This window comes from Tachyglossus aculeatus, chromosome 9 (genome assembly GCF_015852505.1).
Source record: "Tachyglossus aculeatus isolate mTacAcu1 chromosome 9, mTacAcu1.pri, whole genome shotgun sequence".
Classification (NCBI taxonomy): domain Eukaryota; kingdom Metazoa; phylum Chordata; class Mammalia; order Monotremata; family Tachyglossidae; genus Tachyglossus; species Tachyglossus aculeatus.
Window position 1 is genome coordinate 50,831,016 of NC_052074.1, and position 25,243 is coordinate 50,856,258.

General features: G+C 37.2%; 1 protein-coding gene across 3 annotated transcripts in view; it reads right to left on the reverse strand.

Annotated features, from left to right (window-relative positions):
- The window catches only part of GRB14 (growth factor receptor bound protein 14), a 72,616-nt gene that overhangs the window by 16,334 nt on the left and 31,039 nt on the right, over window positions 1-25,243 (reverse strand). For all 3 annotated transcript variants that reach the window (XM_038751527.1, XM_038751525.1, XM_038751526.1), the window contains exons 2-7: window positions 16,786-16,942; window positions 9,922-10,043; window positions 8,555-8,629; window positions 3,514-3,651; window positions 1,077-1,187; window positions 786-881 (exon numbers count right to left, since the gene is read on the reverse strand). In XM_038751527.1, the coding sequence (XP_038607455.1) occupies window positions 786-881; window positions 1,077-1,187; window positions 3,514-3,651; window positions 8,555-8,629; window positions 9,922-10,043; window positions 16,786-16,942 (699 nt within the window). The remainder of the gene's footprint in view (window positions 1-785; window positions 882-1,076; window positions 1,188-3,513; window positions 3,652-8,554; window positions 8,630-9,921; window positions 10,044-16,785; window positions 16,943-25,243) is intronic.

Genomic DNA, 25,243 nt, shown 5'->3' on the forward strand with positions numbered 1-25,243 from the left:
GGGACAGGGACTTTGTCCAACCTGATTAACTTGTATCTACCCCAGAGCTTAGTACAGTACCTGGCACGTAGTAAGCACTCAAAAGTATCATAAAAATAATAATACCATGAAAAAGAGGCGCTTACAGTCTAGAGGCAGGGCCTGAAACCCAGATGGGCTGGAGACATTTCATGATCAGTGTTGTTCTCTCCCATGCCCTATATCGGACTCCTCCAACATCACAGAATTCAAATATGAATTTTTGTTTGAGATAATACCACATCTAGATGACCAAGATTCTGATTAGATTTTCATACTGCTGCAGACAAGCTTTTCATCAGCTTGTATCTTTCCAATTAATTCAAGGATCCTTTTAGACATTTGTTATACCTTCTAGGTTCCATTATCCACTCCCCCCCCGACAACCTCCACCAATTGGTGTCTAAGTATAACTTCTTGGTTATGTTAAAACACACTGAGTTGGGGGACTAATTGATACTTGCTATTTTATGGAAAACTTTAACCTCATTTCTATTCTCCTTCTCATCCTTATGTCTCCTCCACTCCAACAAAAAAAGTTCATTCAGTTTTAATAAGTTTATTTTCCTGAGAATCCAAATTGCTTAGTACAATGCCCTGCACGCAGTAGGCACTCCTTGGAATTTCAAATTTTTAGTAAGAAAAGATGATTTTTTTTTCTCTGTCAAGCTACCTGTTCAAAAAAGCTGAAACTTAACAATGTCATTTTTTTTCTCCTGAACATGGTAAAAGAAGTGGATATGAATTCACTTTACAACAGAAATTACCTTAAGCAATCTAATCGCTGTCACCCAGCAGATCCTACTCTGCTCTTCATCTGCACAGAGCAGTTTCAGGTCTCGGGTTCCTCCTGTTTTGTTAGGCTAGAAGGCCACAGCACATTGTTTATCATTAATGAATATCTTGAAGGTAATACCTGTTGAAATAAAAGCCACTAAAATTCTCCTATTTTATAATAGAAATCTGTTTCTTTTTTAAAAAAAAGTTTAGAAGAAACTTAACCTTACCTAAAATACTGTGGCTTGCTTTAAACAGCTATCAATATATTAAGCCTGTACCTTAACACAGAATCCAAAGTTAGAAGGAGCTCCATGCATCTTTTTGCCTGCCAAGGAGACATAGAGATCGCTGCTACTAAATTCGCTGAAAAACTGCAAATGCCTTGGTTCCTAAGGTGAAAAATAGAAACACTTTCACTATTTATCTGCCACAATGTATTACTCCAATAGTCCTAAAATATACACACAAATGTGTCCAAATTATAATTTAAAGTTAACATATAAGAGTAAACTCAATTTAAACTTTTTTTTGAACTAAGGTCAACAGAGCAACCAAGGCCTGTTTTAAAGTGAAAAAAGAAAGAAGGAGAAAGGAAGAAGGGGAAAATAAAGTGATCGTCCCTCGTTACCAATGGGGTTTCATGGTACGTGGCATATTGTGTATACCACCCTTCATTTCTGCTTCCTCCTTGACTCTGTGCCCTGCTGGCACTGCTCTGGGAAACAGGAGGTCGGATTCTTGTCCTGGTTCTGCCTGCTGGAATTAAACCACCAGTGGTGAAAGTTTATGTTTAAAGAACCACTTGGTTTCCACATATCCACAAGGTGGACCAGCCCAGAAGGAATTCTGAAAGACAGCTGGCCAGCAAGTCTGATGAAGGGCTGTTGTTAGCCCCTCCCTTTGTAGCCAGCTGTATGAGCCCACAATTGAGCCTGCTGAGTGGAAGAGACAGGCATCAAATCACTAGGACTGCCTTCAGCTTCTTTTCCAGACAATAGGGTGAGGAAACAAGCAGCATGAGACCTTTCCACCTTTTGGGATATTGGAAAAGCGGCAGGTAAGGTAACAGTAGTGACTGTTGGACCCTGGACCATGAGGATCCTGAACCCTGCTTCACTAGCCACAGTCCTCCATTGCTTTTGTTGTATTACCATCGACCTTGTCTCATATTGTTTTTTGGGGTTTTTATCATTTAATCTTCCCTCGTGTGTTTGAGGCCAACAACATCTGTGGAACTTGTTAAGCATAACGAATGTGCCAGGCACTGTACTAAGCACTGAGGTAGATAAAACATAATCAGAAAGGCCCAAGTTCGTGTCCCACAAGGAGCTCACAGTCTAAGTAGGAGAGAGAAGTAGCATTGAATGCTCGTTTTTTGTACACATGGAAAAACTGAGGTACAGTAAAGATAATAATAATAATAATAATGGAATTTCTTAAGCGCTTACTATGTGTGAAGCACTGTTCTAAGCACTTGGGGATACAAGGTGATCAGGTTGTCCCACGTGGGGCTCACAGTCTTAATCCCCATTTTACAGATGAAGGAACTGAGGCTCAGAGAAGTTAAGTGACTTGCCCAAAATCACACAGCTGACAAGTGGCAGAGCCAGGATTAGAACCCATGACCTCTGGCTCCCAAGCCCGGACTCTTTCCTCTGAGACACGCTGCTTCTCCACGGCGCATGCTGGAGCTCCACACTGCAAGATAAGTAATTTGCCCAACATCACACAACAGGAAGTGGCAGAGCTGGAATTAAAAACCCAGGTCTTCTGCATGGCATAGTGGCTAGAGCCCGGGCCTGGGAATCTGAAGGTCATGGGTTCTAAACCTGGCTCTGCCACTTGTCTGCTGTGTGACTTCAGGCAAGTCACTTCACTTCTCTGTGCCTCAGTTACCTCATCTGTAAAATGGGGAATAAGACTGTGAGCCCTCTGTGGGACAGGGACTGTGTCCAACCTGATTTGCTTGTATCCAACCCAGCAATTAGTACAGTGGCTGGCACACAGTAAGCGCTTAATAAATACCATCATTACTATTCTGACTCCTAAGCTAGTGCTTTTTTCACTAGGCCAAGCCAAAGTCAGATCCTTTATTCTTAAATTGTGAGAACTTGGGGTCCAGAGACTAGGCCTAATGTTCATTGATATAGTTTTTCTGCAGTGTTTTACACACAATAAGCCGTTGATAAATACTATTAATGCTACCATCAAGTCAATATCCTGATGGATTATGACCCTATGGTACAGAACCAAAACTTACATTTCAGATACTTGGCCATAAATGGTTCTTGCGCACACACACACACACACACACAGACACACACACACACACACACACACACACACACACTCTCTCTCTCTCTCTCTCTCTCTCTCTCTCACTCTGTTTAGGTACTTCTCTATGTGCTGTACCCCTGCTTCCCTACTTGCTTATTGCTCTCTATGTCACAGGAGAAACACAATTAGCAGGGATGAGAGTGAGAGCACAGTTGTAAAAGCCAGTAGTAGTATAATCAATTCTTTAATGCAGGTTCTTGGTTCTGAATTCTCAAGACTGAGGCTTATCCATCATTCCTGGTGGGAAGTTCCATAACCACCATAATCATCATCATCTCAGATTCTTCTGTTAGATTTAACTCAGCCTTTTAATAAAATTTTAACAATAGGATTTTTACAAGTACAGAAAATTAAAACATTTCTTAACGTTCACCTCACCTTTGATGTTCCTTTAGTAGAAAAATATAAGCCAGACCTTCGTAGAAGAAAGTAAATTTTTTTCCAGGACTTCTTTCCCTGCTCTTTAGCATGTAAGAAACCATGTATTTCTGGATATGTGCTTGAGCTTAGAAACATCTGGAATTAAATTTGTATTTGATCAATTCCTGCTTGAGGAAATACTATGTATTTTTGTAAATAATCTGATAAACACATTATGGAAACAATTATAGCCTGACCTCTATTAATATTTTAAGCAGAACAAAGACTCAACTATTACTAATCAAAAGAAGCAGACAAATATTTGGAAATCTATGAAAAGAAGGGTACCACATAAAAATAACCAAAGAAAAAAGAAGATTGAAAAAGGTAAATTTATCCTCATCCTCTGGTGACAAAAATCATAAGTAGTAGACATTGTAGTTAGGCCATTTTTTCACCAAAAAAACCCCCAAAACTCTTATGAAACTTTATAGTGTTCCTTCATTTTCCAATTGATATATGAAATCATATTGTTAGAGATAGTGAACATATTAATTCTCATATTCCACAAAAATGCTCCTTTTGTTTCTATGTATTTTACAAAAAAAATCAGGTATCATGGTAGATAGGCAGTAATGAAAATAGAATGCCTAGGGCCATTTGAGTCACAGAGCTGACCCAAGCTAAAGCTAAAAAAAAATGGCATTAATTATCAACATCATCATCAGCATTTATTGATTACCTAATGTGGGCAGTATGTTGTTCTAGAGACACATTTCATAAAACCTATGGCCTCCAGAGTCACACTGTAAGAGATTGTGAGAGAGAAATAGAGAGAGACAGAGAGAGAGTGCATATATCTGTTTTCAGGGTAGAACTCTTTCCTTCTCCAATTCAAGGCTCCATTCGGGAGCCAGAGGGCAGAGTAAGCACTTTCCTCATATTTGTTTTGACTAGAATTCAAAAGGCAAGGAAAGGATTTGACCTAGTAGAATGATAAAATGCAGTGGAAATTCGAAAGTAGAATAAATACTGCTGAACTTAAAAAAAAAATGTTACTTTGCAAGTTTGGGATTCAAAGTGTCCTAGAAAAATGTCCGTGTTGGAAGCTGAGCTGAAAAGAAACTAAATTACCTAAGAGAGGTTAAGTGATTCTGAAATGAGCAGAGAAATATCCATGTAGTTTTCCCCACTGAATTCCTAAAGAAATTGTTAACTGCAATGCTTCTAAGTATCTCATCAAATGCAATCTTAGTAAGTGTTCTGAACAAAGCAAGTGTTCAATAAATAATCACTTGATAATGGTGCATGTCCACTGATTAAATTTATACACAGGAATGGATTATACCTTTACTCACTTCAGTATCAATATCAACAATTTATGAGCATTTATGTTGCACAACAATGTATGTCTTCTAAAATTCTATGAGATGCAATGGGAATGGGGGAAAATGTTATTTTTTAAGTGTTTCTTCCTTTCAAAGCAGTCTGCTAAATCCTTGGAATATTTTAGATCTGATTCAGCCCCATTTAACATGGAAGGAAACTGAGGCTCAGAAAGGTTAAGTGACTTGTAAAAGGACACACAACTGGCACTGGAACCTATTTCTTCAGTCCCCTAGTTCTGTGGTCTTTCCACTAGGCTGCACTACTTGAAATTTTTATTTTTAAGTTTCCATTGATAGCTATCAATCTTCTGATCATTCCCCCAAACTTCTCAATACAGTGACAACCTTTGAATACTTAACAGAATTCAAGATTACACTACACAAGACATTCCTGTGGCTTTTTAAAAGTGTTGTTGATTTTTAAAAGTATTTTACAATGGAAATTTTAACAACCCATGTCAGGATTAAGGCAAATAGTTTAAAATGACCGAAAAGTCTTGATATCAGGAAGAGATGGAGTTTTCTTTTTTTTTCCATGGCTGCTCCTCCAAATGTAATGTCTCTCCTTCATATGAAATACTGTGGCCACAACAATGGGTCCTAAGCTTGGATCTTGGCTCAAGATCAGGATGATCACTTCTCAGGCCTCCTTTCCTATGAGCTCCTCTCACCTCACAATTAAAAGCGACCCAAACCCCACACAATTAAATCTAATTACATGTTGAGACCTATAAATTGGTATTACATTGCAATTATTTACCCAAACATAGCTTCCCCAGGATTCAATGAATTGCCAATCAACAATTATGATAGAAAAAAACATTATGAGCCAGATTTATGAATCCATACACACACACCAGGCCCAGGGACTCAGTTGCTGTATGAAAGGGCATGTAGTCAGTTCACATAGAGACTCGGAGAACAAGTTTTATATGCCTGGTAACTAGGAAATTACCCCAAGTAAGAATGAAATAGCATAGTTCAAATACAAATCCTTTTAGTCTTGAATATTTGGGGCAAAATTGTGTTTAAATTGTTTAAAAAATTAAATATTAAAAATCTGTAGTTTTCTCCCCTGTTCAGGAGTTCCTGCAAAGGGATAACATCAATGCCAGGCACTAAGGAGTTCTCAGTAGGGATGGACTGGAGCGATAGGAGACTCTTGCAGCTGGAAATTTCACACGGATGGGAGACATGGGTGGGGATTAGGTGAGGAGAGTAAATGGAGAGGGAAGGTCAGGAACAACTTCCCACATCTGACGGACTCAGTCCTTCTTTTGGCCCAGCCTTGGAATAGAAGAAGAAGGCAGGGGAAGAGAGGGAAAAAGAATGGGAAGGAGTAGAGGTGCCCAAAGAAGAGGATGAAGAGGAAATCAATCAATCAAGGTATTTATTGAGTGCTTACTATCTGGAAAGCAATTGGGAGAGAACAATTCAGTAGAGTTGGTAGACATGTTCCCTGATGGCGAGAAGCTTACAGTCTAAGGAATAGTCACCAAGTACAGAAGCCACAGAGTTAACGGGCCTCTGGGCAACAAACCTTTTACAAAAATGAAACCTCAAGGACAAAAGTCAGTGAGTGTATAGTTGATTACCCTGCAAATCCATCCCCTAACAACAACCAACATATAAAGCTCAGAAGTGTAATCATAATTTTCCTCTTCTCACTGATATCTAAGTCCTGACCTCTTGGCCAATCACTTCTTTTCAGGAGAACTAGACAAAATGTTAATCCTTACTAGGCCTTGAACAATGTATCAAAGTTGCTTAAAAACTGATTACGGTTTAGCCTTGATAGTTTCTGTGGAAGTGTTATACAAATGCTGGGAAATACTCAAAGCCTGTGATCCAAATGTGAAGAGGGTAAGACTAATACTGCTTTTGTTTCATAATAACTGGAGATTGTACAACAAAGCAAGCTATAAAAATAATACAAACATAATTCTTCCAAATAAAATAAATGATAAATGACAGTAGGGCCAAAACTATAAAATAAAGTGATCTCTGCTTCTGATTGAAGGTTGTGGAAGATAGCAACAAATTTTTTTGTAACGGATTTAACTCTAATGTTCCAACAACAGGGAGAGGGATTCTACGAGGTAAGTCAAGAAAGTCAAAAGGAAGACCCTTTTTAAGAGAAACTTCAGTCAACAGAAGGAAGAGAAGTGAAAATTGGAAAAATACCACACGATATAAGACGAATTTCTTGAGGAACCTCCTGAAGTACAACTCTCATTTTGTACTGACCAAGTGCTTAGTAGAGTGCTCTGCACACTGTATGCACTCAATAAATATGATCGACTGATTGATTGAAATGACTTGCCCAAGGTCACACAGGTGGCAAGTGAGGGTGCTTGGATTAGAACCCAGGCTTCCTGACCTTCAGCCCTGGGTTCTTTCCACTAATGGTGGCATTTTTTAAGTGTTTACTATGTGCCAGGCACTGTACAGTGCTTTGTACACAGTAAGCGCTTAATAAATGTCATTATTATTATTATTACTAAGCATTAGGCCACTTTGGTCCTGCACCACAGTCAGTCAGTCAGTCAATCAATCACATTTATTGAGGGCTTACTGTCTGCAGATCACTGTACCAAGTGCTTGGAAGAGTGCAATACAGCAACAGGCAGACACATTCCCTGCCCACAACGAGGTTACAGCGTCTCCCCCCTTCTACACTGTGGGCCCGTTGTGGGCAGGGATTGTCTCTCTTTGTTACTAAACAGTACCTTCCAAGGGCTTAATACAGTCCTCTGCACACAGTAAGTGCTCAATAAATACGACTGAATGACTGACTGATTGAATGAATGGAGGGGAAGAGGTAAGGTAAAAGAAGAGTGAAATTTACTAAATATTACCTTCCAAGGGCTTAATACAGTCCTCTGCACACAGTAAGCGCTCAATAAATGCAACTGAATGACTGATTGACTGGATGAATGAATAGAGGGGAAGAGGTAAGGTAAAAGAAGAGTGAAATTTTCACAAACTTCAAAACGTTTTCAAATTTCAAGAATATATAAGGCGTACAATCAATCAATGAGAAATCCTCTAGACTGTAAGCTTGTTGTGGGCAGGGAATGTTAGAGAAGCAGCGTGGCTCAGTGGGAAGAGCACGGGTTTTGGAGTCAAAGGTCATGGGTTCAAATTCTGGCTCTGCCAATTTTCAGCTGTGTGACTTTGGGCAAGTCACTTAACTTCTCTGTGCCTCAGTTCCCTCATCTGTAAAATGGGGATTAAGACTGTGAGCCCCCCTTGGAACAAGCTGATCACCTTGTAACCTCCCCACCACTTACAACAGTGCTTTGCACATAGTAAGTGCTTAATAAATGCCATCATTATTACCAAATCTACTCTATTGTTATCCTATTCTCTCCAAAGTGCCTAGTACAGTGCTCTGCAAACAGCACCAAATAAATGATTGATTGAGATACTATATTAGTGAAATAGATTGCAATGCCTTAAAGTTTGACTTTTATATATTTAACAGTTACTTTCAGTTGAAAGCATGGCTTCAATACACTTGGTTTCTATCAATTCTGGTCTTGTTGGTTCATTCATATTTCCTTCCCCAAACTGCAAACATCTATGATTTATTTAGTTATAATTTATACATTTCCAAGTAAATACCTCAAAACAACAGTATTATTTACATATTTCAATAAAGTAAATACCTGCAAAATCTGTGTGTGAGCTATTTCTCCATTGGTTTCACTTGAAAAAGATAACATATGCTCTGGAAAAAAATTCTATTAAAATTAAAATGTTAGAGGATTTTACTCAAAGCAAACTGTAACAATGCAAGATGGAAGATGAGTTGTTAGGCACAAAATAGCTTTAATTTGTAGCTTTAGTTTCTTCCTTTGGTAAAAGTTGATTCCACGAAAAATATTTCTCCTAAATATAACACTTTCTTTTTTGCCCAGGAATCATGCCATTATTTCACAATAATTCAGGAAAAATTATAAGAGTAACTTTCAGAATAGGACAAAAAATGTTATTTCCCACCAATCTAGATGCTACATACAGTATCATTTTCATTCAATTGGGAAAAAAATTCCTATGAAAACAGGTAGACGAAAACAATGTCAAATATTGATAAAATATAATCTTACTTCATATAGCAACCTAATGCACTTTAATTTGGAAGAACTAGACTAACTAAAAGTGTTTTTGGTAAAATGAAAAAAATTCTGACAGATTTCATATGATAATAGCAACTGTCAACTGACCATGCTTTTGAATATTATATATTATTAAATAGTTCAAAAAATCACAGGTACCAGTTAGAAATTGGTCTGTTAGAGAACTCTTGATAGTATTTGATTAAAATAAATTGCTGTGTACATTCCAAACCTATTTTTAAAAATCCACCCCAATGTACTACTGATAAAAATATTTAGAACTACAATATTCAGATTCAGTAATCCTGGAGATTTGTAGCATGCTGGTGGATTTTGCTAAATAAATATTTTTAAATTCTTAAATTTTAAATTTTAAACTCCTAGTATTTTTTTTACTTACAAGCAAGATTTAGTAAAAAATCTTCAAAGCCATTTTTTATTGTTTTTACATGTAAAAAGTTTTACATTTACATTGTTTTACATGTAAAAATGGTATTACTAGGATTGCCTTTGAAAGCCCTCTCAACTCTTCACTGATCACTGTGATAAATTATCACTGTGATAATATCTGTTTATCTCCACATAAAGGAATCAAGGTATCAGAGGTGATTGTGATTTTACAAAAATGACCCTGCATATTAGTAACAATTAAAACCTAATTTTACATTGCTAATATATTTCTTCAGAAGACTGTGAGCCCCTCGTGGGATAGGGTATTGTCTAACTTAACTCACTTGTGTCTATCCCAGCACTTAGAACAGTGTTTGACACAGAGTAAGCACTGAACAAATAAATAAAAAGGGTAGTCTACTTTTGCTCCTTTTAGAGTCTCTCATTAACATGAGTAAAAAAAAAATCAAGCTGTAGGGCTCATTTTCTAATGGGATACTTTTACAAATAATGGTGTGTTCACTTACTACTGGATTTTTAAAGAATTCATATTTGGCATAATTTTTTCTAAAACACAGCCTATTTTCTTCTTCCATTCCCCATTTTGATTGTATTTCAACCACCAATTCATGGTCTTCTATTGTTCTTTCTGTAAAAGTAAAAAAAGAAAATCATTTATTTTAGTCCAAATTCTTATAATCGACATCAATTTCAAAACATCTAACAAATTCATAATATGAATACAGCCAGGAAAACACAATGTGGGGGTGGGAGGGGTGGTTGGCTTTACATTTACTAAGTCTGCTTTCCATTTCGTCACATGAGCAAAGTCTGATCATAAATATAAAAGCAGTATTTACTAAGGATACAAGCACTTCATTCTTTCCACTTTGAGATTTGAAATCTATGGCTTCAGAGAAAAAACAGTGCCTCTGCCGATGTCTTATCACTCTTGAGCAAGTCAAGCTATGGATAAATCCAAATTTTAACTGATACAGTATGTGATTAAGATGGTCAAAATCAATCTTTGAGAAAAATCAAGTCATCTACTAAGGGAAACTGGTGATCCCAAAATGATACATTTGTATCAGTTCAGACTCAATAGCCTAAATTCCTGCCTTTCCCGGAGCTCTACTCAACTGGAAGCTCCTTTGATGTTCCCCAAGAGACACAGTGAGAGTGAGGAAGCTAGTGAAAATATGACCATTCTCCTTTTGTCAAACTTGAAATGTCCTTCTGGAATTAACCATAAGATGCCATTATAAATAAGAAATCAATTTTCCAAGCAATGAGATCATTACCCACTCCCTCCAAGTATTACTTCATAAGATATTCTTTTGGGAAAAGCTGTATTTTTAAGAAATTTTAATTTTTATTAAAATGATACCCAAATCATGAGAGAAAAAAGGTACAGAAATGTTCTCAATGTTTTTAGGGTCATTTACATTGTCTATGTTTCTTTTTTTCCTGTTTTTTGGTGAATAGAAACCCATATTTAAGGAATCATTAACAAGATATGCTGATTTACATTAAAGCACCTACAAAATCAGAGTTGTTTGGGGTACCACTGAATGATTGCAATAAAGTTAAACAAGCTTTAATCAAATAGAAGCAACTCTGAAGAAAGGTAATTCACTGAAGTTGGAAAACACAACATATCCTCTGGATTACTGAGTTATTTTTTTTTTCCTAAAATCTTTTGTCAACCAGGTGGACACCCAAGAAAAGAGATCCATTCTGTCACCACCTCAGGCCTGGATTTGGCTTCATACTACAGATTTAACCTGTTTGTTTAGATGTGCCAGACCTGGATATCTGGTATCTAGCCTAGATCTTAGTACAGTGCTTGGAAAATAGCAACTGCTTAACAAATAAAATAATAATACTGATAATAATAATAATAATAATAATTTTAAAAACCAAGCTCATCTCTTGACATTCTTCTGGAATGAAAAGATACAGCTACTTTGGGATGTGTTAACACTGTAACAAAAGATCACTTGACTAGTATGAGCAGTGATTTTGACCATAATGGCTATGTTTATTATAAGACCAACACTGCCAGCACAGTAGTGAAAGCTGTCACTGAATTCTTCCATGTGGGTAAGCAAGTATGGAAAAACAAATCAAGATGGTTAGTATGTTCTTTAGGAATCTCAAAGACAAGATCAGGCACCAATGTAACATCAAGATTCAGAACAAGCGGAAAGCATAAAGGGTAATTGTAGAGTCCAATCCTTTATATATCTGTACGACCAAATCTATGTCAGATGCCTAATTAGGCTTATATAGCTGGGCCACTAATTCCAACTACATGAACTATTCTGGCAGCAAGGTAGCATCACAAACACAAAAAGCTTGGAAAGTCAATAAGCACTAGTACTTAAGCAAAATGTTCATAACATCACATCACATCATTGCTGGATGGGTCATGTGAAGAAAACGGACAATAGCAAGATACTATTACAAATTACTACTCAGAAATAGTGTAATCATAACAGTATAGCCTGAAGGACCATGTGAAGACACAGTGAAGTAAAACCTCAAATGGCACGTCATAGCAGTGACAGTTGAGCGATAGAAGAAAAAAACAAACTGATCTGCCTGGCATGCAACACGTGATATAAATGAAGTGTCAGTCTTGAGCAGAAGCATTAGAAAGACCCTGCCCCCAAGAAGGAGAAACAAAAACATGGTAAGGTACTAGGAGTAATAAGCATAAAATCATGGCAGGGGGCTATGTTTACATTCACCTGATTGTGAAGGATTTTCAACCAAAACCTTTTATTTTAAAAAGATGGGATTCAAATGGAACTATAGGCAAGACAAGGTTCAATAACAACCTTAGCGTGCAACAGGTGTTATATAATTTATCCTAGTTAATGGGAGAATTGAAATAACAGAAAACAAAAGCGGAGAAATATACAAGCTACATTTCAGCAGTTGTAGAATACAATACAACAAAACAAGTGATACTTGCAGCCAAGTGAGAAGCACATTTAGGACCTACAATAACCTCGCGATAAGGCTTGGGTTTCATCCACTCAAAAATTATTTTAACATTCCAGAAAGTTGAACTTAATAAAATTCAATTTAATAAATATTTCACACCCGTAATTGCTTAAAATCTTAAACAGGGATGCTATAGCAATAGAGGCAGTCTTCAGAACAGGAAAAAGTAAAATATGCTTTCCAACTAGCTAGGGAGTTCGGATGAAAGTAAACTGGAAGAAGAAGATCAAAGATGATCAGAAATGGCAGACCACAAAGCTTGTTTTGTAAAATATCTCTCAGATATTTTAATAGAGCTTAAAATAACTTTTGAGGAGGTGGTTCTACGGAGAGCAACTGGGAAACATTAAAAGCAGTATTGTTTAGTGGAAGAGCATATGAAGCCTGAGAATCAGAGGACCTGGGAATCCTGACTCTGCCAATCACTTGCTGTATGCCCCTGGGCAAAGTCATTTTTAACTTCTCTGTGCCTCAGTTTCTTCATCTGTAAAATGGACATTCAATACCTGTTCTCCCTCCTACTTAGACCATGTGTCCAACCTGATTATCTTGTAACTGCCCCAGTGCTTAGTGCAGTGCTTGGAGCATAACAAATATCACAATTGTTATTATTACATGGGAGAGGTAAACGAAGAGAAACCTTATTTTTAAATATGTGACTTGGAATTTGTTGATTTTAAAATTTAAAAAGGATAAAAGAAGACTGTGTCCTTAAAGAAACTGTGATGGTAATGGACACGATGGCAGAAAACACTAAGATTCATTTTGAATTTTAACACTCAAGACTGTGAGGTAGGAAAAAAAAATTAGATCACCAACTTATTTTACTCTATACGAGGGGACAGACAAGAAAAACATTACTTTGTAATCTAATACAATTGAAAATTAAAAGTATGAATATATGAGCATTGAGAATTTCTTGGGAATTAATTGACTTCCTTTAGTATTATTCTGATCAGCATATTCCCCTGTGGTTTTAGGTAACAGAAAATAATAGTTCTGGAAACCCATAATTACATATAGTTCTGTTTTATGTTTAATTTTTAAAGGATCTTCTTTGAAAAAACATAGTTTGTTCTGAAGTTTCCAATTCAGCTTAAAAGTAGTTTTTAAAACCTCAATGTTTGGGAATTGAAAAGTTTTCACTTGTGACCTTCTGCCTGGGTTTCTTCACTGAATCTACTGAAAGTACAGCATGGGGCTCAGATAGAAACCTGAGTCCTTGGTCTTTTCCTCGGTCGATAAGAGAAGAAACAGAAGTGGCTTTTACCTCAATTCCCCCAAAAAACAATTCTTTGTGCACCTTTGTTACAGGAAACTCCAGTAGACAAATGGTCCTTGTATTCCCATTTGCCAGATGAAAACCACATAAATTTGTCAGGTTTCATTTTCAAAACCTGACCAAACAAAACAGAAATTGAAGAAGCAGAACACAAAAATAATGTTCAATTTCTGGGTGATTCCTTAACCTAGGACAGCAACAAAACTGTTGCTGTTGAGTTTTTTTTTTTTTTTTAAAGAAAGCAGTGCCTATAAGATTGGCCTTATTGTTTCTAGGGAACTGCTTGGTGTTTAAAACTCTGCATTATTTTTCTTCAATGCAAAACTCCTATCATAACCTCCCTAGGTCCTCAAATATGCTGCTTACATGACATACTGGCCAAGTGGTCACTGTTGACAGTGGTCTGCTGCAATTTCAGATTTGTGGTGTAAATCTGGGCTTCTATCTGGGTCCTGAAGAATTATGAAGGGTGGGTGATTGTCATGGACAATTTGAAATCCATCATCTCCCTGCAGTTGAGTGGAAATATCCTGCGTTTGTTCGTGTTTATCTGTTTAGAGAGGCGACTATACAGATTAATCAGTTACTCACTTTGTCTCTTACAATCATTATATGATGAAGTTATCATGGAAGTATCAGATGCCCATTTCAGAACCACTACAATACAATTAATTAATTCCTCCAATAATGTCTCCTGGGCAGTCTAAATGTATATGGTTGATATAGCGTGTTAATTGCCACTGTTTCGCACTAAGACTTCAATTAGGAAACAAAACTGGAGCAAAGCAAATATGGATCCCATTAAGTTCCAGTTGACTTCTTCAAGATTGAAGCTTTACCTCCTTTGTACTGCTGAGGAAAATCTGGAATCTATATAAGGGGAACTACAGTGACATCCAGTGGATATTATGCTTACATAAACTAGGTTTATCAAAAGAACTGCAGGTTATTTTACAGAGATTTAGGCTTATAAATAGGCTATATAAAGTCTGAGTGATATTCAAGACTATAATTACTTAGTACAAGATCAGAAGATATCAATGAATTCACACATAAGCAACAGGTTTTTTTAAAATCTAAGGCAAATGCAAGTGGGTGAAATTTTACTTTCAGTAAAATAAAAGCGAAATGTTCAAGGAAAGCCACATCCACCACATACAGTTTGACCATAGAGGGTCACCTGGGATGTAGTCTCAGATGCAGTATATCAGGGAAAATTTATACGGTTAGTAACTACCTAAAACATTATAAATATCCACAGAAGATACAATTTCCCCTTATTAGAAATACTCTGAATATCAATGATTTTCTAATACAATTCCTCAGTGTATTTAGAAGCAGTAGCATTTAGAAGCAGCCTGGCCTAGTGGCAAAAACATAGGATTGGGAATCAGAAGACATGGGTCTTAATTCCAGCTCTTTCACTTGTCTGCTGTGTGACCTTGGGCAAATCATTTCACTTCTCTGTGCCTCAGTTACCTCATCTGTAAAATGGAGATTCAGACTGTGAGCCCCACATAGGACAATCTGACTAACTTTTGTCTACACTAGCGCTTAGAAGAGGGCTTGGAACATAGTAAGCACTTAACGAACACCATAATTATTATTTAAGAGTACAACATTCAAACTATATTTTCCTACAATGGCCAGTACTGTATGAAAATACTTTTAATACTCAATACAGGATTGGTAAGAAGCGAGCAAGTTACAGTTACAATAAAGCTCCAATGAACATTTCATCAATCATGTTATTTATTGAGCGCTTACTGTGCACAGAGCACTGTACTAAAGAGTTCATCTAAAGAATTGATTGTTCTACAAAACGTTCATTGCTGGAACTCGAAGGGGGCACTAAGGTTACAGGACCACTTGATTGAAAACTAAAGGGAGATTAAAGTTGTCTTCACCAGGGCAAATTTTCACTTTACAGGCTGACTGTGTAATTGGAAGACTTTCGTGCCTTTATGAAATTTGCTGCAAACGGGGCAGCTATGTTTTGGGTTTTGAGTTGGAGTGCATCAGAAGCAGGAATAGGACACTTCAGTGAGGTAATAAATGTTCCTTCTGAATTCTCCTAGGAATTTCCTGGTCATAAGGCTAACCTGAAGTGAAGCTGAAGGAAATCATCTGCGACTACATCTTGTAAAAACAGAAATCTTCAAACTCAAAGAGTTTGCACACCAGGGGATCACCACCACTAAACATCATTTCTAAAAGAGCACAGGTGGCAGCAGCAGAGATAGGTTTCTCTTGATTTTTCACAGTAATTTAAAAGAAACTTTGACCTGGCAGCTTTGTTATAGCTCAATGTGGTAAAATCACAATTTCTGGGTATGTGTCACATTGGTGAAGGAAAGGATGAGAAGACGTTTACTCTAGAAAATTATTCAGAGATTTGCTTTTTTATCATATCCCAACCTACTCTGCCAAGTTTGGATAGACTGTTTACCGTCCAGTTTGTTTCTACATTCAAAATCGATTGCCAGTTTTTTTCTTCAAATAGTCATTCCTGATTGGTTTGGAAACCTAAGATTAGGTAGAGGGGCAGGGCAGGCTTCATATGGTGACTGCCCAGTCTCCCTGTGTCCATGTCAGAAGCAGCTCCTGCATGAAAAAAGTCCTGGAAATGGAAACCAAAGGCTCTGCCAGAGCAAGGGGAGTGGCCGGGGATTCTCTGAAGAAAAATTATAGGTTTGGTTGGAATTCTACATGATGCCAATATTTTATGCTGAGTTCCCAGACTGAAAGCTCCTTGAGGGCAGTGAATGTGTCTACCAACTCTGTTATATTGTTATTTTTGTTCTCCCAAGTGCTCAATAGTCGATGGATTGACTGATTCATCATATGAGCAGCACAATGTCATCATCTCATCTGGCCCAACGAGGGGGAAGTGGACAAATTTTTCTCTGACTCTGAAAAGACAAATGAATGAAGCAGGCCTGAAGATAGAGGGGTTGTAAAATTTATGTCACATAAAATAATGCAAACTTCATTTTTCTATGTGCCTTAAGGAAAAGTATTTTCCCACAGCAGTTAAGAAATGATGTGTATAAGCTGTTCGTAAGATAAAAGAGTAGTCATGACACTGTATCCTTACCTAAACCCATGTGAGGAAGGTATTCAAACAGTGTCCAGCTGTGGTCATCAATATAATGGTTCTTCAGGATTAACAACTGGCAGACATCCCTGGCTGTTATATCACTTGGGACTTCTAAAGCTCTGCTGGTGTCATCTTCACTGTATACTTTAATCACCTGAGAAGCAGAAGAGGAAAAAAAGTCAAATCGCTAAGGTAAGTACCAATCAAACTCCTCTCCGAAGACTTATTTCAGTTGGTTGTAAATTATACCACCCACAGAACTGTCTTTTATATAAAATGGATGATACCCAACCCTACGCAATATTTAGAAGTTTTAATCCATCCATGCTGTCAAACTGTTTCTTGTGCAATATGTTACTTTGTAATCTCTTCCTTGAGAATATCGTATAATTTTATCCATCATTGTAGTCTGTTCAGTTTAGCTAATAAGTCCTTAATTCTTCAACCCAACTGGATCTTACCACAGGACTTTAAGTTTGGAGAGTGCTGGAGGAATCTAGGAAGGACTATAATGAAACTATCTCCAAAGAAGGAAAAAAATACCAAAGTCCATATTTACTACTTATGATTTGCCCTATATCTTCGAAAGAAAGTGATTATGTGCTAAGAGTAGGTTGCCAGTAATAAAGGGTAGACAAATAAGGAAACTGTTCACTAATTGACACTAAGGCCATCATCTTCTCACCTTTCAAACAATCTTAAAAAAAAAGTTTTTTAGCAATCTCTGACACATTACAACATGTTGTGGACCTTGCTGGTTTACGTGATTTGACTCAGCCATATGCAAAGAAAAGCACTTTGGAAATGAGAATAAACACAAAATATTTAAATTATGGGCTTCGATCAATTATCACTTTCCATTCATCTCGCTTCGAATTTCTCATCTGAGTTGAGATTTCATCTCATGTACCACAGCAATGAGAAATATTTTTTGAATCTTTAAAATGGAAGAATCAGCAGAATGATCAATTACAGGGTGTACTGGTAATAAAACTTCTGAATAACTCAATCTGAATGGGCAGCATCTATCCAGCACATTTTCCTCTGGCAGGATTAGCAAAATGATTTTCCTTCCTACTTAATAATTTTGATTTAGTTTTAACAACTAGAATTGCTATGAAGTTAAATTCAATACTGTACTGTTACTTTAAATATCATGACCCATTATCCTCACTGAGGACTTGCCTAATACGTCTTGAATAACACAAAGAACTGGTAAAACAAGATCTCAATCTTCTGAATTTGAACAGAAATTTAAACAACTTTATTCATTGATTCACTGATATTTAAATCTACTAACTATATAATCCACAGGGATTAGTGAGTAGAAATTTCTTGATAGTGTGGGATTTTATGAAAGACAAAAGGAACAAGTGGTTTAGAAAATATTCTCTGTTTTCCCTATCATATCTAGATGTAGCAGCTGTTTAGAAAAAAACATTTAAATTTACCAGCCCACTAGTTTTTTGTGTTAGTTTGCTTTCCTACCAGATCAATGAATCCGAAGTATTAATTGAACACTTACTGTGCGCAAAACACTGTACTAGGTACTTGAGAAAGTACAATACAACAGAGTTAGTAAATATGTTCTCTTCCCACAACAAACTTATAGTCTAGGCAGGGAGACTCAAAGATACTCAGAACTGAGGCCTAGGAATCTAATTTTACAAGCAGGTGTGGTGAGGCTTAAGGTTTATCTGAGAGCCAAGAGAAAGAGAAAAGACATGAAGAGCGAAAAAGGGAAGGAGAAGATGAGAGGAGAGGAGGGGAGAGGGGGGAAAAGGACAAGTGCAGCTTTGAGTTGAATGGCATGATTACTGAAACCAGTTGGGTTTCCCCAGAATTCAACTTCATCACGCTAGTCTGTCTATCCGGACCTGTTTCCAGTGCTGCAAATGCTAAAATAAATAAAATCTACATTCTTCTCTACTCATCTGAAAATAACCATTATCCATGTTGGAGAAAGAGTGGTTCCGTACTTGGAAGTCTTTCTTTCACTTTTGTCATCTATGAAACAAGCAAAGCAAGAATCCCTACTCATGTGCTTTGTCTGTTCATGGAGAAATATTAGAAGAGTTAAATGGAGATTTTTCTGAATCCACATTCCAATTCACTTAGTTTGCAGATTATGAACACTGTGTTCTCCTTTCATGTTTCTTTATACATACTCACTTTTTCAGCTTCTTTGTTCCCTGCCAAGACCTTTAGTTTTGGATGCAACTATAATTCGTAGGGCTGTTTATGTTATTCTGACACACAGATAGTCATTTCCAATCAGTCAATTTACCAGTAGTATTTACTGAGTGCCCATTAAATTCATTCATTCAGTCATATTTATTGAGCACTTACTGTATGTAGAGTAATAATAATTTTGGTATTTGTTAAGCACTTACTATGTGCCAAGCACTGTTCTAAGTGCTGGGGGAGATACAAGGTAATCAGGTTGTCCCGCATGGGGCTCACAGCCTTAATCCCCATTATTCAGATGAGGTAATTGAGGCACAGAGAAGTTAAGTGACTTGCCCAAAGTCACATAGCTGATAAGTGGAGGAGCTAGGATTAGAACCCATGACCTCTGACTCCCAAGCCCACACTCTTTCCAATAAGCCACTCTGCTTCTCTACTCCACCAACTGTGTTGGTGGTATAGTGGTTAGCATAGCTGCCTTCCAAGCAGGGGAGGCGGGTTCGATTCCAGGCCAAAGCAGAGTACTGTACTAAGCACTTGGAGAGTACAATTCAGCAACAAAGAGAGACAATCCCTGCCCACAACGGGCTCACAGTCTAGAAGACAGGAACTATGAAACAAAACCTGAGGCAATCAAACATGGCTCTGAACAGATAGGGCACAGTGAATATAGACAGATCGGCATAGCATGCAGCAATTAGAAATGGAATGACATCTACAGCAGAGACTCCAAGGAGATCATGTCAGCAAGAGAAGAATAGAAAACTGTTCCATGCCCTCTGCACAGTAACTGGGATGTACAGTCTTCTAGACTGTGAGCCCATTGTTGGGTAGGGACCGCCTCTATATGTTGCCAACTTGTACTTCCCAAGCACTTAGTACAATGCTCTGCACACAGTAAGCGCTTAATAAATATGATTGAATGAATGAATGGCACAGCAAAAGACAATACTCACATGCATTTCATGTGAAAGTGATTGTTAGTCTTAGCTATACAGCCAGACAACCCAAGATCTCAACAATAACCAGCATCATTATGAACATAGTCATAGTTTGTGCATTTACGTTCAAAAATGATTTCTATTTATTGAAACTGTGAATGGATGTAATCTTCATTGATTACAAAGGTGAAGTCTTCAAATAGATTCATTCATTCATTCAATCAATCAATCAATCGTATTTATTGAGCACTTACTGTGTGCAGAGCACTGTACTAAGTGCTTGGGAAGTACAAGTTGATAAATAATAATGACCAGGACAGGTTTAAAAATGAATTAAAGGCTTTTGTAGTTTGAACCTAATACCATTCCTCGTTAAAAAAAATCATTAGAGCTGAACTGTGGTGTCTCATTTCCTCTACACACTGAAAGTTGAAAAGATTGAATTTTTATGTAATCATTTTATTGAATAAAAGAAGGAGATTATAAACTCCCAGTTCAGTGAGTCAGATTGCTTTATAAAACAAAACTCATGTAGGAAGACTAACATTCATACAACTGATTTGCCATGAGGGAAAAAAAAAAACCACCTAAAGAAGAACTCCCCTTATTTCACTAAAGGACTGGAGCTTGATAACATTCAGGACACTCCTGGCTGCGTAAGAGCCTGTTTATTTAAAACCAGCGCATGAAAATTAACACAGTAATGAACACCACAATATTAAGTCTCTGTGTGTTCTGCACACAGTAAGCACTTAATAAATATGACTGAATGAAGCCACAGTAACACTAAATTGATCTAAACAAATGGCCTTGACTTTTGGAGTGCTTCACCAGGGTGTTCAGAACAATATTTGGTTAGTAACATATGTTATCTGACTACAAAGAATCAAAAAGCAAACAAAAAGTAGGTGTCCTGGTTGAATTTGTGCTGGGCTTATGCCACTTAATTGACATAGCTTATCAACATATGTTTACACACCTCCTAACTTACTCTCCTGGCTTGCTCTACAACTTAGATAAGTGGAGTAAAAAAATAGTGAAAGGTACACTGAACATGACGGGACAAAATACTGTAGAAAAAGATGAAAAGAATCATCCACAGCTATTACTTGGGAAATAAGTACTAAACACATAATACAGTGCTCTTCACCACAGTTAATGCTTAATAAATACCATTGATTGATTGACTAAAAGGGTATGGTACCTAAAATCCTGTCCTTATGGAATAGAATTATTTTAGATGTAGCGTGGTTCTGAATGGACATGAACATTGAATTATGCAGTCCCTCAAATTTACAGTATTTATCTGTTTGTAGAGTTTGTGTGAAGCTGGAAAATCGTCTGAGGGGACAGTATTTGGGGAATCACTTAAGATGGAGTCTTCTATCAAAAATGACTTTTAGCCTCATTCCTGAGACTTTGCAATCAAGAGTTTGTATGAAGGAATTGATTGTAATCAGTTCCTCCATTCCTTAAAGAAGCAGCATGGCCCAGTGGATAGAGCATCAGCCTGGAAGTCAGAACGACCTGGGTTCTAATCCTGGCTCTTCCACTTGTCTGCTGTATGACCTTGGGCCAGTCACTCAATGTCTCTGTGCTTCCATTATCTCATCTGTAAAATGGAGATTAAGACTGTGATCCCTATGCAGGACAAGGTGTTTGGATCTACCCCAGTGCTTAGTACACTGCTTGGCATATAACAACAAATACCATAATAAATTCTGTTTGACCACTTTCAAAGAACAATGGATAGAGGCCTATGTTCACTGTACAACCTAGAAAGAAACCTCAGTACCCTAAACTCTTGCTAAATTTTCACAGTGCCACTAGACAGGGAAGCATAGCCTGAGGGAGGGAAATGAAGATAACTTGGTAGCACTTGCATGAGACAGTCCGAGCCCTGAATGTGGATCCAGTTCTTGAAGGGACTCGATCAAATTCACGGTATTCTTAGGAAGTCTGTAGCTGGCTCAGAGGCTATTTGGCTTGGGAAGAAAAAGCAATCAGCAATGGGATATGAAATCATCCATTTTTTAAATATAAAGGTTCTAAAACCAAGTATCGACAAAAGCCTGAACTGACCATCATTGACAAAACACTGTCAAGACTGTTTCAAGACATGAGGAAATGAGAAATGTCTAACTTGTGGTTCTCCTTTAGTAAGTAAGGCTGGAGAACTGCTAGATTGCCTGGGTGATATAACATAAGTGCTCCAATGGCTGGATTGACAGATTCCAATTGCAACACATTTGTTGTTGGAAAGTGAGTGGTGAGGCCAAGGACATAATTACTGGAATGTTGAAGGTTGGGGTACAATCAAGGGAAGCTCAGTGTAATTTGGCCTAAAAAAATGAAGACTTGACTAAAAAGTAGCAATTTCAATGCCAGTAAAACAGGATTTGCTTCAAGTTGATATCTAACTTAAATACTTTAACATTAAGGAGAGAGAGTATATACCAAAGAATAAGTTTGTAGTTCTTATTTGTGCTGAATTATCAGAATATTTAAAATAGTATTGATGACAAAAATTAAAAATCCTAGCTGTTTTCCAATACCAGAGGCATATCTTTTCTATATAAGATTAATGAGAAAGGTCAGAGGTGATCAGATTTCCTTGAAACTGAACTGAGAAAGGGAAGATTTTTTTTACCCTAGACAATTACTCAGATCACTCAATAATTTATAAACTGGCAGACATCGAACCTGTGTTTCTTCATGCAAAAAGTATAAAAGATAATTCCCAGTCCAGAGACAATCAAAAGTCTTAACTACCATACTTGTAAACTGACATTACTAAGGAAGACAGTGTATCAGGAAGACCACACATTTACGGCACTGAAACAAGATGGAGCAAATTCCTAGGAAAATAGTAGTTTTGCAACTATTTCTGTTGGATTGAATTGCCGAATGCTCATCCTGATAATACCACTACTGACAATATTTGCTTTTGACAAGGGACACAGGCAACAAACAACAATTTTTTGTTTGTTTTGTTTTATAATGGTATTTGTTAAGCACTTACTTTGGTCCTGATACTGAACTAAATGCCAGAGCAGAAATGAGCTAGTCAGGTTGGACACCATCCATGTCCCACCTGGGGCTCAGTCTTGATCTCCATTTTACAGATGCGGTATTTGAGGCATGGAGAAGTTAAATGACTTATCCAAGGTCACACAGCGGATAAGTGGCAGAGCCAGGATGAGAACTCAGGTCCTCTGAATCCCAGGCCTTTGCTCTTTACTTTCCATGTTAGGCCATTGTAAAGCAATCTTTTAATTGGAGGAACCAAGCAGCAGTGGTTTCCCAGAAATCTTTCCAATGTAAAGGGAGTCAAAGATTAGCAATCACAGCACTGTTCATTCATTCATTCAATTGTATTTTATTAAGTGCTTACTGTATGCAGAGCACTGTATTAAGCACTTGGGAAAGGAAAATACAACAATAAATGGTGACATTTCCTGCATGCACTGTTCTGTGGCCTTTCAGACTGCACTGTTATGCTAAATCAGCAGAGATCACTAAAAGTTGTAAATGAATGCCAATTATGAATTTAGTGAAATTTATGTTAACGATTTAATTGTAAATAGTACCTTTGTGATATATTTTAATTGTAAATATGCCGACATCTGAATATAATGCAATATTTATAAAATTTAACAACTGATTCTGACTGAGTTGACATACCTAGTAAGGCTCTAAATGAATCTAATGACTGGATAACTGGAAAGAGAGATGAATCATCCAGTAGAGTGCATATGAAACATGTGCTCTTTCATATTGTATAAATATTCAGGCTTGAGAGGTGAAACTGTGACCAAAGCGACTGAAGGGTAGGACATCTATCTCAGTTATCTTGTTCTTCCTAGGGTCTCATTACTTAGCATCCTAAAGCACTACATTTTACAGTATCTTTTGGGAATTGTAACCTTTTGGGAAGAAGGGAGTCTGAGCAATAGGAATCTCAAAACTGCTGAGTCAGGAATTCAACCAAAGCTTTCAAAAAAGAGAGATAGTAGATGTTCTCTCTGTCTCTCTCCTTCTCTCCTTGACTGATTTGTATGTGTGCTCAATTAAAGTATGTTCAATTATTCACTTAACAGGAACTTCAATTTAGTTTCACCCTCTTGTATCGCACTATTTGAAAATGTCTCAGTCAGGGTCATGGAGAAAATCAAAGTACCCCACCACAGCAATATAGGTTCAATTCCCATTCAAAAATCCCACAGAAACTGTAGCTATTATCTAGCGATGTGGAATCATGAAAAAACAGGTTTGAAAGAAGAAATAAAAATACAAAAATACAAAAACTAATAATGTTCTATAACTGACAGCCCAGACCCAGTGTAATTTAATATTTTAATCAATGAGTCAGATGCTATATCAGGGTGTTTGGCAGAAGCAGCCAAGTTGGAGAGGGAAGCAAGCATCCTGCATGATGGAAATGGAACTTTAAACAATCCTGACAAAATGGAGAAATTGTAAAATGGAGTATGGACAGAAAAAAAGCTGCAATATGATTGGAAGAAAAAGCATCAACTGTCCATCCTCAACACTTGTATAAATTCAGTTGGGCATTCAATTACTCACTGTACTTCATTCTGACATTCACAATGCTATACACCTATACACCTATTTGATTTTTACTTTTCCTCCTGCTCACACTCTTTTTAAATAATTTTCATCTCTATTTCCCATAAAATTATATGCTCCTAGAGGGCAGGGAGCCTGTGTTTAGTTTCTTCTGTATTCTTCTAAGCTCCTTAGCCCAGGGCTCTCAAGGGCATTACAAGCGAGAGTCTCGTTACATTTGTGCTACCATTAGGCTACCATATCTGCTCCTCAATTGTAAATGTTACGCTGAATTATGAAAAACTTCATATAATAGACTCCAATTTTGCCTATAATGCTCCTAGGACACAATTTAGGCAATGGGAGAATCTGACAGGTATGCCTTTTTAATTTGGCTTCACAATTAAAAATAACAGCTGGTTCTTACATGAGCCAAAATCAATCAATCAATCAATCAATCATATTTATTGAGCGCTTACTGTTTGCAGAGCACTGTACTAAGCGCTTGGGAAGTACAAGTTGGCAACATATAGAGACGGTCCCTACCCAACAGTGGGCTCACAGCCTAGAAGGCATTCCTGTCATTTCCCTATATTTGAAATTCCAATAATGGAATGAAATTCTCGTTAATTTTAACTTTTGATACGGTATTTTCTGGAGTAACAAAATTCCATCTTCATTAGGAAGATAGGCTCAGAAATATGAAAAGACATATTCCATAGAAAGAGATGACATTTAGTATAACATGACTGATAAAT